This window comes from Martes martes (assembly GCF_963455335.1).
Source record: "Martes martes genome assembly, chromosome: 8".
Classification (NCBI taxonomy): Eukaryota; Metazoa; Chordata; class Mammalia; order Carnivora; family Mustelidae; genus Martes; species Martes martes.
The window spans coordinates 30,110,451-30,128,728 of NC_137895.1; the positions used below are offsets into that span (position 1 = coordinate 30,110,451).

At 37.6% G+C, this 18,278-nt stretch overlaps 1 protein-coding gene across 1 annotated transcript in view; it reads left to right on the forward strand.

Annotated features, from left to right (window-relative positions):
- ATP2B1 (ATPase plasma membrane Ca2+ transporting 1) overlaps positions 1–18,278 on the forward strand; it is a 125,428-nt gene that overhangs the window by 88,467 nt on the left and 18,683 nt on the right. The window contains exons 9-15 of the mRNA XM_080811182.1: positions 1,203–1,417; positions 3,827–4,069; positions 5,411–5,652; positions 8,162–8,399; positions 13,221–13,400; positions 14,069–14,156; positions 14,526–14,632. Of these exons, the coding sequence (XP_080667308.1) occupies positions 1,203–1,417; positions 3,827–4,069; positions 5,411–5,652; positions 8,162–8,399; positions 13,221–13,400; positions 14,069–14,156; positions 14,526–14,632 (1,313 nt within the window). The remainder of the gene's footprint in view (positions 1–1,202; positions 1,418–3,826; positions 4,070–5,410; positions 5,653–8,161; positions 8,400–13,220; positions 13,401–14,068; positions 14,157–14,525; positions 14,633–18,278) is intronic.

The window sequence follows — 18,278 nt, forward strand, 5'->3', positions numbered from 1 at the left end:
TTAAATTGAATGGATGAGCTGAAGTACCATCCTGGTGAGGCCAAAGTTACTAAATTGCTATCCTCACTAGAAATACCTGTTAATACAACCAGTTCGAGATGGAGAAAAGCAGCAGAAGCAGAGCTCTTAGCTAAAAACATAGCATGCCCTCTAGCAATATCATGTATGTGAAAGAACATGCGGATAAATCAGCATATACTATTAAAATCACTTAGATTGGGGCACCTGGGTGGCTCAGTCAGTTAAGCATCTGCCTTCGGCTCAGTTCATGATCCCAGGGTCCTGGGATCGAGCCCCATATGGACTCCTTGCTCAGCAGGGAGCCTGCTGGGGAGCCTGCTTCTCCCTCTCCAGCTCCCCTGTGCTTGTGTTCCCTCTCTCGCTGTCTCTCTGTCATAAATAAAATCTTTAAAAAAAAAAATCACTTAAATTATATAATTCTACTTAGGAGTATGTTGGAAAAAGTGAGGTTTTTGCTCCCGTTCTGAATAAGTTTATCCAATAGCAAATACTTGCTTTTTGTAATGTGTAGCTGAAGGGTAATACTCCCTCAGTTTTGGGGAAGGGGTAGATTTTAAGGTAGTTGGAGTATTAGGTGCAGATATGTGGACTGGTCTTACTTTTCAATACTCATCTGTGAAAGGCTGAGTCGTCGACAAAATAGGTAAATGGTTTGTAGAACATGAAGAACTGAGGATAGATAACAATTGAGAGAATTAATTTTTTTAATAAAAAACATAGGGTTGAATATTTAATTCCAAGTCTCCCCATCGATCAGGTTTCTACCAGCTTCACATTCAGCAGTAAGCAGTTGCCAGCATATGAAGTACCCATTTATTCTAAGCTTTTGGTATTTCTTTGTCATTATCTGTTATTTTGTCTTAGCTTTAGTGGAAGGCCGAAGATACAAGTAAGTCTAGGAAAGAATCATAAACACTTTTCTACCAGTTCTCCTGGGGACAGGGCTATACTTGGAAGCAGAAATTAAATCTGACAATGCCAAATGATGAGTTAGTTGCAAAAAAAAAAAAAGAGGTAACAGTTTCTCAGAGACATTAAAGTAAGTATTTTCAAACCAGTGGTAATTTCTTCCAGTGGCTAATACGTAACTGACAGTGGGGAGTGTCTGGACTACTGAAATAATGACATTTTTTTTTCTTTTTCTTTCTTTCTTTCTTTCTTTTTTTTTAATATACGGAAAGGTTTGTTGATGTCTGCCATCACGGTTATCATTCTAGTATTATATTTTGTCATTGATACATTCTGGGTTCAGAAGAGACCATGGCTTGCAGAGTGCACACCAATTTACATACAGTATTTTGTAAAGTTCTTCATTATTGGAGTCACGGTTCTGGTGGTTGCAGTTCCAGAGGGTCTCCCGTTGGCCGTCACGATCTCCCTGGCTTATTCTGTCAAGGTAAGCAGAAAACGGTAAAGTCGATTTACTAAGTTTAAGGCTTTAGTTGGTGAAGAAAATTGATACCTGTGGTGCCTCTTTTCTTTCTGATTCTGAAAGTAGGAGTCTTCCAGAAATGTATAGTCTCCTTTAGAAATGCTGTCACAGGTCCTGCCCCTGCCCAGAGTTGAAGGTCTCTGCACTTCGGGACGTATACGTTTCCTCACAGGCAGCCTTGACCCAAACTGAGCACAACCCTGCTAGGCAGTGTCTAGCTTAAGTTTCACCGTATGGCAGGTTTGTGGCAAGTCACATCACCTCCCTTTTCCCCATCTGTAAAATTAAAGGAAGAGTGCATAGCATTGATCTGTGGGAACACAGCATAGAGGCGTCTCTTAAGTCCAGCCTTCTCGGGCCTTCTTGTTTCCGCTCTTCTACCCTCATCACAACAAAGCCAAACTTCTGCACAGTAGGCGGACCCCTGTTCCTGGAGTAGACTTCAGCTCTATCATTTCCTTGTGTAAAATGCCAGTGACTTCTCATCACACTTACAAAAAAATCCAAGCTCCCTCTGGCCCTCAGGGCCCAGCCAGTGTGGCCCTGCGGACCTCTTGGTGCTCCTCTGGTCCAGCCTCACCAGCCCCCCTGACATTTGTCACGTAGTCCGGGGCCCACTCGCTCTGTCCTGTGAATCACCGGCTCTTACTCTACTCAGTCTCTTCCGGCATCAGTTCCCAGTTTCCGAGTAGAATGCTGAAAACGAGCGTTGATGCCTTTGCTCACTATGGTTTACTTGAAGCTGTAATCTGGCTGAAAATTCCTAATTTATTTTAATTAATTTTATATCTTATATGGAAAAGGTGAGTTGGATTTTCAAAAAGGTTTAGCTTTTTGGGCAATTTTGATCTTTCAAAATGGCTTTGCAGGCAAAATCATACTTAACGGGCAGAATACCGCTCTTGTCAATTTTCTGGTGTTAAATTAGCAGTTCTTAAGTAGTATTCCTGATGGCGCTGAGCTGTATGAACAGTTACGGTTTCCGCTGGCACCCTCTGATCCTCCAAATTCCAGCGTCTTATCCAGTTAACCTGTCAGGATAAGAATATTTTTTGCTTATTGTTTATTTTCTTTTCAGGTATTTAACATTTTCATTTCAAATGGCAGATGTTTCAATATGATGAAATACAGTGTAATACCTATTTGTCTTTTTTTTTTTGATATTTTGAAATAATTAGAAGTAATTGGGAGAAACAGTTTTATCATTTTATCAATACTGTCTGTTCATCTTGAGTAGTCATCAATGACATTAATTTTTCAGTGGATCAAAAAGATATAGGCAGAATTAATTTACATTCATAGGAAATGAATAAGAGCATTTTAGCTGCTGTTCTTTAATCTCTTTATTAAAAGTGTTTAGCCCAAATGTTACCACTTAACATTGTTCTTCTTCTTGGAGGTGTGTAGTCTTTCTGGATCCTTTATTAGTACTTTGTGAAATTGAGCACTTTTTTTTTTCACTGTAGAACTTCATTCTTTTAATCTTCAATATTCATGCAAATCACAAGTAATTTGAGAGGTACACCTCTTCCCCATATTTATTTCTTCAAAGGAACCAGTTTCTGCAGTATCTTACGTATCAGTAGTCACAGGCCACACTTTGTAAACTAGCTCTAGTTTTTTAACCCATTCTACATTTTTGAAAATGAATTATCAGGCATTTTAACTTAAATGCCTTTTGGGGCTACCGTGAAAACTCTCAGAGTTTTTTAGAGACTATTTTGTTCTTATAAATAAGAGGAAGAGATTATCCTAAGGATGAGAATGCCGGGTGTATCAGCATATGGGAAAGATAAAAATGACCCATTCTGGTTTTGATACATTATCTCAGTCTATCAGAGTTAAAAAAAAAAAAAAATCAGACAACTGTATGCCTACCAGCTCTGTATTTTAACTGATAAAAGCTACTTTTTCCTTGGTGATTTGTCTTCCATCTTATAAGGAGAAAATTTAATCCTTAAAAGTCATATACTTTTACGACGCCCTGAGTACCTCTGTAAGTGGAATACAGATTGTCATTGCTCTTACATAAGGTGAAGACACTTCACGGAAGCTTTTGGAGGCGTATAGTCAACATAATTTGCATATGAGTACACGTGTCTGTATTCATGTACTAAATTATGTTATGCATTGGTTAAAAAAAAAATGTAACCCCAGAAAGTTAATATGCTCTTCAGCTTATTCAAATAGGTCAAATATACTAAAATTCTTCCAGTATTAAATTTATAAATGCTTTATACTGTACACCTGTATATAGCTGAGAGTTTTAATTCTTAATTTAAAGTACTTTACAGTTTTATGTAATGAGGTGATTGGTTTTGTATGTAGCTTAACTAGGTTGGGTTTTTTTGTTTTTTTTCTTTGTCTCTATAGAAAATGATGAAAGATAATAACTTAGTAAGGCATCTGGATGCTTGTGAAACCATGGGAAATGCTACAGCTATTTGTTCAGATAAAACAGGGACATTGACAATGAACAGAATGACGGTTGTTCAAGCTTACATAAATGAAAAACACTATAAAAAGATTCCTGAACCAGAAGCTATTCCACCAAATATTTTGTCCTATCTTGTAACAGGAATTTCTGTGAATTGTGCTTATACATCAAAAATATTGGTAAGGTTTCTTTAATAATTAATTTGTATATGAAAATTAATTTTTATATAATAATTATATGTAGCTCTTCAGACCTACCCTTATTATATATAAATTGGAGAACTAAATGTGTTAAGTTTTTTGAAGTTACATAAGTTAGATAATGTATGTAAGTTTCTGTAATACAATTTGTGTCACAAGTAAGACTTGTTGATCAACTTACACCTTGTTTACTTGCATTTTCCTCCTCCTATATTTTGAATTTCCTGTGTTCAGAAACTCTCAAGCCTTAAAATAAGTTCTTAATTTTAAATTCTTATTAAATTTATTTTGTGAAAGACCAGACTATCTTACTGTAGAAAGTCAACTCTCAATTTTCTAGAGAAAAATTTGAAGCCAGATTTCAACTTAAATGAACATGTTTTTATATATGCTTGCTATATGCTCTGTTTGGTTTCTCAGTACATCCTGCCAATGCCATCATCCTTAGACTTTTTGAAATTAACTCGATAAAGTAATTCTAGACTTTGTGCTGCCTTAGAATAAAGTATTTTTAACTTTGCAAGTTAAAAGTCTTATTTGCAATATAAATTATGGAATTGCTTGAGTTGATGTGTGTTCTAGTGATTCATGGGTGAAGACCATGAACCGAATTAATACTACAAATTGTCTAGGAAAATGTGCATGAATTGGATTATTAGACTGAAAAGTTATGAGATCCTGGTTCTAGATCTAGCTTTGCCTTTTACTAGCTGAAAGTCTGAGCTTTACTTTCATCAATTGTTAAGTAAAGATGACCACATCTGGCCTTATTACTGTAGTGATAGTTATATATAAGGTGGTATTTGTGAAGATACGATGAAGGAAATAAAGCTTTTATATGTGTTTAAGGCAACAGTGCTTTATTTTAATGCATATACTTTTAAGTTTAAAAACTTGTATAATAGATTTAAATTTGAACTATATAACATAAATATTTAATGAAAACAGGAAGAGAAAAGGAAAGGAATTTAAATTTATTAAATCTCACTGTGTGTCAGGAGCCAACTTTAAACTTTACATGCCTTATCTCACTTAATTCTTGGGTCATAAGTATACCTGTTTTCCAGATGCTGAAGCCAGGGACCACAGCAGTGGGGTAATTTGCCAAAAATTCACGTAGCTAGTAACTGGCAGGGCTGAGATTGGAATCCATGTCCTTCTCGCCCCAGAGATCCTTTCTACCGTACCTTGAAATGCTGATATTACTAGAAGTTTCCTATGTAGTTTTGTTTTAGAATGTCACATTCTATTTTACATTATAAGTTAAACTGTCATAGAGAAACAAGATGATACTAGCTTCTAAACCTTTTTCTCTTATAGCCACCAGAGAAAGAGGGTGGATTACCTCGTCATGTTGGTAATAAAACTGAATGTGCCTTGTTGGGACTTCTTTTGGATTTAAAACGAGATTATCAGGATGTTAGAAATGAAATACCAGAAGAAGCACTGTACAAAGTCTACACCTTCAATTCTGTTAGGAAGTCCATGAGTACTGTCCTGAAAAATTCAGATGGAAGTTTTCGAATATTCAGCAAGGGTGCATCTGAGATAATTCTGAAAAAGTAAGAGTAAAATGCTTAGATGAATAAATTGCTCACTGTAGTTGCTTTATGGAATACCTACTATGTTGTTATTGTTGCTGTTTCCTTTTTTGTGAACATCAGGCATTTGATAGGACCTCAGAGCTTTTCAGCATATTTTAATGGTATCTAGGTGTTCGCCCATGGTATTCTGCCATTTTTGTACTTCCGTTTCTTTTATTTCATAGTATTTTGCTGGAGGGAAAATGTGCCCATTACATTAAGTCTGATAGACTTAATAAAATAAACCTCGATCTTTGCTTTTAGATGTCTTGATTCCGTTGTTACAGAGGATCATGAAAAAGAAAGGCCTCCTGGGAAGAAAAATTCAAGTCTAGATCTTCAACACCACATTGTAGATAGTGAGCTCGAAAAATGTGATGAATGAATTATAGATAAGTTTTTAGAATAGCAGAGCATTAACACTAGATCTTCAGAATTCTCCTTTTATATCCGAATGAGGTTTTTTATCTGTGCTGCTGCATTGTGATACTTAAATATCTTCCTGTCATTTTAAATGATCGTCCTTCTCTTTTACTGTCCTTTTACAGACCAGTAGTTTCAATTTTGACATTACACACTTATGTAAAATTTCTCTGATGTTTGTATGTTTTTAATAGGTGTTGAAATTAATTTGGTTTCCTTAATTCCAATAGAGAATTTAAAAACGTAATGTAAGAGCAGTCTTGGAGAATTAGAGCTCGTTTGAACTTAGTAAAGTATTTTTACTTTTAATTTGCTTATATGTAGATTATAATCCAATGTTATCTTAATGAACACTTGACAGATTATATTCTAATAGGTTTAAGAGACAGGTCTATAAATAAATCACTGAAACAGCAGCACATGACAGATGGTTACAGAGTCTTAAGATGAGATCATTGTCATATGAAAGATGTGGCACTTTAGCTAGGTTTTGGTATGAAGAACATCAAGGTGAAGGAAGCCACATCAAAGGAAAGGAGGCGGGAATACACAGCCCGTATCAGGGAGGTAGCTGGTCGCATAGTTCATCTTGGTAGTAATGGGCCTTTGTGACACACAGGCCTTTGTGACACACAGACCACATAGAGCCTTCTTTTTGTTGAACACTTGGTTATCTGATGTCAGTGTGAAAGGTTAGAAATCTGTCTCATCCATGCGTTCCTGAATGGCAGATAGGTGATACAAAGAAGACTTTGTACCAAAACCAGTCAAGCCTTTTGACCACCAGCTCTGAGACAGTGGAATGAAAGGATGCCATGTGAAACACCTAGCTTGGGGTCCGATAGCTAGTAGTCCCCCAGTAATATTTACATTTTGTTGTAGGGGTTCTTACACATTAGGTTAAGCAGGAAAAATTAAGTGGGTCAGAGGATACAGCTGGAGTGGTTTTTTTCATCAGGTGGTAGAAGGAGCAAATCTGTGATGGAAGATAATTCTTACATCAGGAAGGAAGGTGGGTTGGGGGCAAGGAAAGGATGGACTGGAGACAAATAATTTAAAAAGCTATTACAGTAGCTCTAGCTTGAAGTAAGAGCCGGGAGAAGGCAGTAGCAGGGTGGGAACAGAAAGGAGAGGCAACATTGAGGAGACTGTTAAGAGGTCCAATATGTGGGACTTAGGAGATGATACTGTGTAGGTGATGGGAAAAGGAAGCGTGCAGGTGAGATTTTTAGATTTACGTGGAAATGACTGGGGCGGGTGTTGATACGGAGGAGGCAGCGTTTAGACTTGCACGCGGTAGGTCTAAGGTATTGCTCCAGCATCCCTGTGGAGCTCCTCAGCAGTGATGGAGAGCTTTGGAAAACCATCAAAACAGAAGATGTGGATTTGGCCATCACCGCCTAGAAGCAGGAGGAGGTGGCATCACCAAGGGAGAGGGGCAGAGCAAGGAGTCATAAAAAATAAACTTTAAATAGGGAAGTACATCATGTGACTTCTGTTCACTACATAATTAAAATTTTGTAGTTAGTGTCGCTGAAGATAAAACTATTTTGGCATTATGTCTCTCGTTTCAGTAGAATGCTTACTTTAACAATAAGTTATTATTTTCTTTCATGGCTAAAACAATATAGGTGATGAAACAACATCTCAGGTAAGGGGTTGATTGAATTTGATTTTTTACTTTAAAAGAAGAATATTTATGAATTTTGTGTTAATGCCTGATTCTGTACCAGGATGGACAGGTGTGTAATTTATTCTCTTCTGCCACTAGAGGTTCTTTGTGAAATTTTAAAAGCATTGCATTTCCAAAAGAGAAGGTTTAGAGAATATCTAGAATAACTGATAAAGCGGAGAACTATAAAATGAGAACCATAAAAACTAGAACTGTTGTATAAAGGGAAGGGTAAAAAGCCAGTGTGATTTAAGTCTGTGGAAATGCAGCATACATAATTCTCTAAATTCCGAGTATCAGATCCCATGATTTCTAGCCCTTCCAGTTCACTTAAATGGCATTAACCATTATTTTTGTTAATTATTGATGTTTGGATTCAACATTTCCTTTTAGGTGTTTCAAAATCTTGAGTGCTAATGGTGAGGCAAAAGTGTTCAGACCAAGGGACCGTGATGATATTGTAAAAACAGTGATTGAACCGATGGCATCAGAAGGCTTGAGAACCATATGTCTTGCATTCAGAGATTTCCCAGCAGGAGAACCTGAACCAGAGTGGGATAATGAAAATGATATTGTCACCGGCCTCACGTGCATTGCTGTTGTGGGGATTGAAGACCCTGTGAGACCTGAGGTGGTGAAACGTTCTGTGCTCTGCATGTGCGCAATCTCTTAACCCTAGGGGATCCAGGCACTGATTGGGACCAGCTTTCTAGTAACATTTTTGGTGTTTGTGATTTTATTGTTTTTTTCTTGGGTGAATCCAAAACAGGTGAAAAAAAACAGTGCTTGTGGATGTATATGCTACGTACTGATGGTTTTTAACTAGACTGCTTCTCTTTGTGATTTTATGTACTGATAGTACCATAACCTAACACGGTACCTTGAGCTGGGTAGGTTTTTCAGTTGATATTTATATTAAATAACAGATGTATTAAGTTATTTGTTTTCATGGTCTCTAGACCAGCACCGTTCAGTAGAACTTTCTTGTGATGATAGAAGTTTTCTATATGTTTTCTATATGTTCTCTACAGTAGCTCTTCACCACATGTGACTACTGAGTTTTGGAAGCATGGCTAGTTCAACTTAGAAAAAATGAGTTTTTTATATTTTATTTAATTTGAATTTAAACATCCTAGTACCATATTTGACAGCATGCATCTATACACTTTGCTTAGTTTCTTTAAATCGTTTATTTTAAAGGTTATTGAGCAACTGCTAAATGCGCCAGGCATTGTACTAGGGTAATCTTTATAGACTTAAAGATTTTTGAAATCCAGTCCCTGGCCTCAAAGAAGTCATTCTTGGGTGGGAATGGACAAACATGTAAATATAACCCAGGATGTTAGTACATTGTTAGGTTTATCCAGAGCATGTTATATGGGCACAGAACATGAGCCTCCAACTTTGTTTAAAGCAATAACATCTTTTTAATGAATTCTTACTGTGTGCCAGATACTATGCCAACTGCCTTACATATGTTACTTCATTTAATGTTCACCTCTGTGACATTACTCTCATTTAACAGATGAGAAAAAAAAAAATCAAGGCGTATAGAGATTAGCTCTAGACAATAGAACTAAACTATTATGTTTAAATCTGGCTTTGTCTAAAACGTGTACTGAAAACACTGCTATGCTCTGTGAACCACTGAAAGGGTCAAGTAAGACTTCTGGGAGGTTAATTACCTGATCTGAGTCTTAACGGATGCGGTGTTAGCTGAACCTCAAGGGACAGTTGTAAGCACATTCTGAGCAAAGAAGCAACATGAGTAAAAGCACAAAGGCAAAAGCAGCTTTTGTTCAGTGACTCTCAGCTAACTGATTCAACACCCAGTGTATAGTACCAGGTACTTCTTTTAGGAACTGGAAATACTGCAATAAACAAAATAGTCATGAAATTTATCTTCTAGAGAAGACAACCAAACAGACAAAATGATAAGTTTTTGGACAGTATGCCAAGTGAAAATATATTCTGTAAGGAATAAGACTTGGTCCCTGCCCTCAGTGGCTTTACATTCTGGTTGGCATATGGGGGTAGTTGGGAGGGTGATACCAGATACAATTACAAGAGTGAAAAGGGCTATAAAGGGTATGCTCAGGGTGATGAAATTAGGTGAGTTAGACCACATTAGGAGATCTCTGAGGATATGACATTTGAACTGAGATCTGATGGCAGAAAGGGAGCCAGCCATATTAACAGCTGCAAGAAGAATATTCAGGCAAATGGAACAAAAAATTCAGAGAGGGGGTTGAGGGTGGGAAAGTATTAACTATTTCAAAGTTAGAAAGGAGACCAGTATGGCCATAAGTATAGACAAGAAGGGATAGATAAGACTATCTTTGGTCTTACAAAACATATGGGTTCTGAATTTTATTCTAAAACTCAGTGGGAAGTAATTAAAGAAATTCAGGCTGGGAAGTAACACAATTTGTGTCATTAAAATACTGTTTGGGGTACTGTGTAAGAAATAGAATGAGGAAGTAAAGCAGAGAAGGGATTATTGCAGTGATCCCAGGAAGAGATGATCATGGCTTAGCACTACATACAGTGTGGCAGGGAAGACAAAAAGAGAGGGATGATTTCAAAGTAAAAGGAGGTAAAACCAATAGAAATGAATCTGTTGGGTTTGGATATACTGTTCTTGACATTTTCGAGGTGTCTGAATCATCCTAATGTATGTCCTGTAGGCATTTGGACCTAGTAGCCTGAAAGTAGCCTAGGCTGGGATATTCACCCGCGGGGCTCCAGGAGCTCTCCTGAGGAGAGTCTAGCTCCACAAGTAGATGTCTTACAGAGGAGAGACAGTCAGTCTTCCATTACTAGCTGAGGGGTAGATGATACTACTGAAGGAGTAAGAGAATTAAGCTGCCATCTGTTCAGAAATGATGAAATAACCTAGGTGGGTAATGTTTGCCAACCTTTGGTCCAAAGGAAACCAAAGTTTTAAGCATTGATTTATGGCTTAGCTCTTACCTAGATGTAGTATTAGATCAGGGGTTCTACAGCTTTTGTCCTCTGGAAAGGAGATAGCTCTTCTCATGCTCTTGGCATTGAGGTTGATAAAGAGTTTCATCTTTTTTTTAAACATGAAAGTGGCACTTAATTTTTTTTAGTACCACAATATGAGATGGATACTTTGAGACTAATGTGAGACAATGTAATATAAAACAGCTTTCTCTGAGTGGGTATTGTGGACTGCATTTCTGATACAGAGAATTTTGATTAGATATCTAGAATAAATCCAGCTTTATTGAATTTGTGTAGGTACTTGAACAAGGTAATTGGCTTCTCTTCAATTTCTTATTGTAAAAGTGGAGGTGGTTTGTGGGCTTTATTTGAAGATATTTGGTATGGTTAGTGGGCCATTCATAAATGTTAGTTTGCCCTTCTTTAATATTATTTGCTGCATGGTTTTAACCCGACACCAGTTTCTCTCTTTTATTCATTGTCCCCCCTATTCCAAGTGATCTCAGGATACCACCCAATCATTGAGTGCTTGGGTGGACAATTTTAGGTTACTTTTCATCTCAAATGAGATAGATATATATTACATTTATATAGCTAACCAATGTTTTCAAAATCAAATATTGATTTTTTTAAATTAATAGATGCGGGACATCTGGGTGGCTCAGTTGTTTGAGTAGCTGCCTTCGGCTCAGGTCATGATCCCAGGGTCTTGGGATCGAGTCCCACAGCGGGCTCCTTGCTCAGCGGGGAGCCTGCTTCTCCCTCTGCCTCTGCCTGCCTCTCTGTCTGCCTGTGCTCACTCTCTCTGACAAATGAATAAATAAAATCTTTAAAAAAAATAAATAAAATAAAATAATAGATCCATGTGCTGTATGAAGACACAATTTTGTCTAGGTAGGCCATGAAAGCTGTCCAGAGATATTACATTTAAACTGTATTTACAGTAGAAGTCATAAACCATCAGTCTGCAAGGCCAAATTTAGCCTTCAGTCAGATTTTCCTTGGACAGTGTGTGTGTGTGTGTGTGTGTGTGTGTGTAAAGCATTATGTATTGAGAAAGCATACACAAATGTAGCTTTCTGCTTTCTCTTAAAGTTATAGGTTCTATCAACATTGGGCATTTATTCCATCATAGCAAAAAAAAAAAAAAAAAAATAGGCTAAAGCCAAGTAGCTTTCTCATTAGGCATTAGTTTTGGGTTCCGTGTTTTTCTCATTTATGTTACCCACATGGCTCTATAGGTGTTTGCATTCCTCTGCTCCAGAGGAATCAATATGGATTTCCTGATTAGAGAAGAGCAGGAAGTATTCTCTAGGCAAAGGGAATTGCCAGAAGCAGAGAAACAGAAACAATATATATTTAATTCATCCATCAGGCTGTCTTGTAGAGAAAAATTTTAGATAAATCTAGAAATTCAATGTGAAACTCTGTTATGCTAAGAACTTTGCGGCTTACAGTGTAACAGTTGAGAAATTGTCATGTATTTTTTTTTTAAATATTTTATTTCTTTATTTGACACAGAGAGAGAGATCACAAGTAGGCAGAGAGGCAGGCAGAGAGAGAGGGAAGCAGGCTCCCTGCTGAGCAGAGAGCCCAATGCAGGGCTCAATCCCAGGACCCTGAGATCATGACCTGAGCCGAAGGCAGAGGCTTAACCCACTGAGCCACCCAGGCACCCCTTGTCATGTATTTTTAAGAAAATCTATTAGAAAAATAATTCTATCATCAGGTATATCAGATATTTTACAGGAGAAACAAATGTAAAGACAGGGATACCAATTAGAAAGCTATTTTGGTAGTTCAGGCAACAAGCAGGGGAGACAAGGTGCAGGGAAGGTTTGAGGTAGAATCCACAGGACTCATTGTCGTTTAAAGATGGATAGAATAAGAGATTGGAAGAGCTCAGATGACCCCTAGGTTTCTGTTAGGTAAGTTTTAAAAAACACGGTCCCCCCACTTTGGACTCCCAGATTCCACTGTCCACTTCTCAGATGAAATTATGAACTGAGCACTCATAGTGAGGTGGGAGAAAGATGTAGATTGGAAAATTACTAGCACAAACATGGCACTTAAATGTACAAGAATAAGTAAGGTAATCCTTAAAAGATACGGAGTGGGAGGGGAAAAGTGAGCCACCTTAACCCTAAAAAACACACCCCAGCATTTTACGCTGGTGTTGTCTGGGCAGTAAAACCAGAAAGCCAACCAAAAAAGAACTGCATAATGGTTGGGGGGTGGGGGAGCATTTTAAGAAGCCTTTGGTAAATAATGCAAATGGGTTAAGTAGGATCACAACTGAAAATGAAGCCTGAACTAGGACTGTGGCAATGGAAGAGGATAGAAGGGATTATTGGGAGTAATTCAAGAAATATTGAATATCTTGAGATGAAAGTAAAATTGTCATTGTTTGTGGGACTATGCAGTACTGCACTATTTGGAAATACTAATTTTCTTTAGTAATATGAATTTTTTCTTTGTAAACCAGGTACCAGAGGCAATAAAGAAATGTCAGAGGGCTGGAATTACTGTGCGGATGGTCACTGGTGATAATATTAATACTGCTCGGGCTATTGCTACCAAATGTGGTATTTTACATCCGGGGGAAGATTTTCTGTGCCTCGAAGGTAAAGATTTCAACAGAAGAATACGAAATGAAAAAGGAGAGGTAAGGGTTTCTTTAGTTTTTGTGTTGATGTATTTTTCATATATTAGGAATTTCATTCAACAAATAACATATTGAATATGCCCTGTGGGTTACGTATCACACATGGGGGAAAGCAGCCTGCACCTAAGAAGCAAAAACACTAACGTTTTAAGAAGTGAAAGAGATTAGTGATAGAGAAATTTGTCCTAAAGGGAGTGAGCACTTCTTTTTTTTTCAGTCTAGGCCAATTTCAGAAGTATAAGCGAGTATGGGAGGAAGAGTTGGAAAAGGCTGATACAGAGCATATTTTAGGATACCTCAAACTCTGTGCTTTTCATACTATTTTAAGGTGTTTTTATTTTCATAGGCAGTGGGAAGATTTTTAAAATTTGATCTCATAATGGTATGTATATATAATAGTGGTTCTCAACCTGGAGTATGCGTTAGAGTGACCCAGAGAGCCTTTTAAAAAACATTGATTGCTAGGCCCCCAACCCAGAGGATTTGATAAGATGATAGGCTTGGGGCTTTGCTAAAAAAATTTGCATTTCTGACAAGTTCCCTCGAGTTGCTGATGGTGCTGGTCTGTTAACCATGCTCTTGAGAACTGCTGATACATATGCCAGATAGCTAATTTGGGAATTATAAAACTAATTTGGGTACATTTTAACTTTCACGAATATTTATAGATTGAGCAAGAGCGGATAGACAAGATTTGGCCAAAGCTTCGAGTACTTGCCAGATCATCTCCTACTGACAAACACACACTGGTTAAAGGTGAGTGGATTTTATGGCCAATTCACTGTTTGTTCATACAGAAATGTGTTCTGTTTCCCAAAGTAATAATAGATACTGAATAGTAGATTGGATCTTGGATATTATCTCTTCCGATAAAATCTAAATACATTTCCTTTTGACACCTTCCGTGAACTGTTTATCCACATTAAAACAGGATATTGCTCCTAGTGTAACCTTAGTTTCTGGACTTGGTCCTTGTCCAACACCTCAGCAGTTTCCATTTCTCTATATTTGTTTGTTTATTTTTAACGTCGAGTCTGTAAAACTGGCTGGTCAGGGTACTCTGCAGAATCACCTTGTTAATTAAAGGGGATATTTTTACAGCACAAATATTTACTTTTGTTTCAGGTATAATTGACAGCACTGTGTCGGAACAACGCCAGGTTGTAGCTGTAACTGGTGACGGTACAAATGATGGCCCAGCACTGAAGAAAGCTGATGTTGGATTTGCAATGGTAGGAACTTAACCTGTTTAATATTCAGTTGTGATTTACTGGCTGAGTTGTTTGTTACTAGATTGCAACTAACTTGTTTCATTTATTTGAGAGCAAGCCATGAGTGGGAGAAGGGCCAGAGGGAAAGGGAGGAGCTGACTCCCTGCTGAGTGTGGAGCCTGACACAGGGCTGGATCCCAGGATCCTGAGATCATGACATGAGCCAAAGTCAGGCGCTTAACCCACTGAGCCACCCAGGCACCCCACTGTTGATTTTAAATACTGTCCTTCAAGATTTAAGTGAAAATAGTATGTGCCTAAATTAGTTTATAATAAGTCTGAGTAGTTTGTGACCATGTTCATTTGATGCAGTGAAATCTGGCTAGAAGGTGACTCTTGAAGAACTATAACGTCATGCATTTACCTTGTACTCTACAAAATATATAAATACCTGTCGTCTGATCTGAACCTTACAACAGTCTTCTTAAGCAGGAGACAGGCTTTGAATAAAAGAGAGAGAGAAAGTGTATGTGTGTGTGTGAGTTAAAAATATAATTGAGAATCTTCTGTTCCACTGAAGATGTCTGTTAAGGGTAACTGAACGTCATCATTTCATATATAATAGCTATAATCCTTTTTTGATTGTAAAAAACCTGCCCCCCCCAAGTCTTCTATTTAGATTCGATTAAAGTGCTAGAAAATTTCAGCATTTCATTTTTATATTCTTATACTCTAGCCATAGTACTGATGAAGTATTTATTATAAAATTGATACCATGAAATACAGATGCTACATAAATGTTTAGTGATTGAAATTAGGTTGTTTTATATTTCTGAATCGATTTCTTATAGCTTTTCAGTATTGGAATGAATCTTTGTACCTTCAGTGCCATAGAAAACAAATACTCTATTTAATTTTAACTTAATTTTTTGAAAGTACAGGTCTATAATCACAATTCCCAAATCTAAAAATCTGAAAACTGAAATTTCTTCCCTAAATTTGCAACAGACTCTGACTCCAAAACATAATTCTGAATGGATGTGAGGACTTTTTGTCCCACTTAACATGAACAGTCATAGCCATTGTATAGATATTAATGCTTTTATAGGGTGTTGATCCCCTCTGGGAAAATTTGTGGTGGGATATAAGCGCGTCACTATCTTTCTAAAATGTGGGAGACTGGAATTCCGAAACATGGTCTGGGCCCACAGGTTTGAGATACAAGAAAACGTGTGTGTACCAGGGTTTATTTGTATAATTTGTCCCCCTGTTAGTGTGTTGCTAAAATAGGGAGGTAGCAGAACCATCACCATGGTGGCAGGCTTTCAGCAGGCATGGGAGGGATAGAAAGAGGAAATTATGTGAGTGAAGTGCTCTCAGCCCCTAGCCGTGAGCCCAGAGCTCCCTACCCTGCCCTACTGCAGACTCATTGCAGCTGGCAGCACATTTGTCTGAACTTCTGAAGACTTGTGCAAAGTAGCTTAAGGGAGAAGGAATACTGAGGTCCTGTCCCTTTGGTTGTGGGCACGTTGGATCCTTGTTCATTGTAGGAACACACGATCACTCTCTGCTGCTCCGAGCACTTAGCAGGACTCTGTGACTTTCATTGGGACAGCTGACCCAAGAGGGCATTGACTTACAGCACATTTTAAAAAATAAAAAGCTTGCTTCCCAGACCTTCAGTGTTTTAAGGCAGATGCTAAGGGCTTTCAGTGCACACAGGTAAATATAGTATTACAAACAGAAACACAGTACAGTGACTGCTTTGTTTCATTTGGAAGCCCTGAGGTTTTAGGCCCGTGGTACCACCTTTTTTTAAAGTAGCACGTCAAAAATCTAAATCTGTTTTAGAAGACAGAAAGAATGACTTGAATGTCAAAGCACTCAGTCAAGCCTGAGTTTACTTTGTGTATTTATTCAGTTGTCCAATTTCATATTTTAAAACTGCAAGACAAAATTATTTGACTTGAGTTTTTAATAGATACCTGCAAAAAATTGCTACTGATTAGTCCCTATTAAATTTCTCTTCCTTTGCAGGCAGAAATAGCATTTTAGAATACTATCTATATATCCTCTGTGTGTGTGTGTGTGTGTGTGTGTCTCTGTGTATATTTATACATACTCTATATATATTTAGAAAAGTCAACATTGAAATAAAATTTTCAACAATAAAAAAAGATTTGCAGAAGGACTCTAATATAAGTGTATGATTAGGTTGCAAAGAGGTCTGGCTTTATCTCTATATAGCCACTCGCCGTAGATTCCTTTCGATTTGCAAGCCTGTATGGGTACATTAAAATAATGACTATATTATGTTATTATATTACATTATTCTTACCAAAATTCAGCAAACCATAACATACAGATATCTCTGTCTTCAAAGCCTGAATCCCATGATGGATTTCTATAACCAAATACATCTTTGGTAGTAAAATCTTCCCTAAGGTAATTAAAACACTGTCTTTTTAAACTTTGGATTAAGGCGCCCAGCTAGCTCAGTCGGTAGAGCATGAGACTCTTAAACTTTGGATTAATAAAGGATTTGTTTATTCTCCACATACTAAGAAGCTGTTTTCACTATTCTGGTCCAGAAACATTAGAAGTGAGTAGTTGTCTCCTTTGGGATGGGCACACAGGGGAATAAATACTCAGAGCATAGTGGCAGCCAGGGAAGAACCAGACACAACACAATGTGTGTGTCAAGGAGGGAGACTCTGCCTGGAGAGACTGGGAAAGGTTAAGGGACGGAGAAGAGGAGATGGAGAAGTACTGTGCAGGGACCCTCGTGAGCTACAAGAAGTTGAACTTGTCTAGAAGGGGTGTGCTCTTGGAGAAGAATGGGCTATGAAGTCGGGAGGATCGGCAGGCAGCACCCGCAGAGAGCCTTGAATACTGAGATAAGGAGTTTGTTCTTTCATCCGGTACATCAGCACCCCCCAGACAGACTTCCCATGGAGTAAGAGAAGTTTGGAGACTCCCGTGCACGGTAGCACACAACTCAGAGAAGCTCATAAAAAAAGCTATTTAACTTTTTCTGGTGGAAGTTCCCCAAACTTACTTGCCAGTGGAACTCATTTTTGTTTGGACACCAATTAACGTCTCAAAATTGCTTTTTAAGTTTTGAAGGATTTTGAACAGGGTGTGATGAGGTTTGCATATGAAAAAGATGGGAAATGATTAGAGGTTGGAAGACCTGTGAGGTTTAGATGTGTTAAATATGATGTACATTAAAAGTAAAATATTCTGATTAGAAGCTAGAGGCTAAAATTTTAAATTAAGATTGTTCCCTCATGGAATATTTTTGAGAAAAACTTGATTTGAACTTTGTGTTTATCAATACAGTAAATGGATTTAAAAAGTCAAGCCATTTTATAAGACTTATTACTTAAGTCCCCTACTTCTTCCAGCTCTTTTTTTTTTTTTTTTTTGACAAAAGGAAACCAACTATTTTAGCTCTTTGTTTCCCTTGTTTGTCTCCATATATTTAAATTACATGATGGTGCTTTTTTATTTGTTTACTATAAAGCACTTACTACTGACTTCTCACTGAGGAAGATAAATACTTGACACTTCGACGGGCACACCAGGCACATACCACTTCCCCTCCATAGTGCATACTGCACAGGACCTACCCTGTCATTCTTGCCCCAGAATTAGATCATAATTT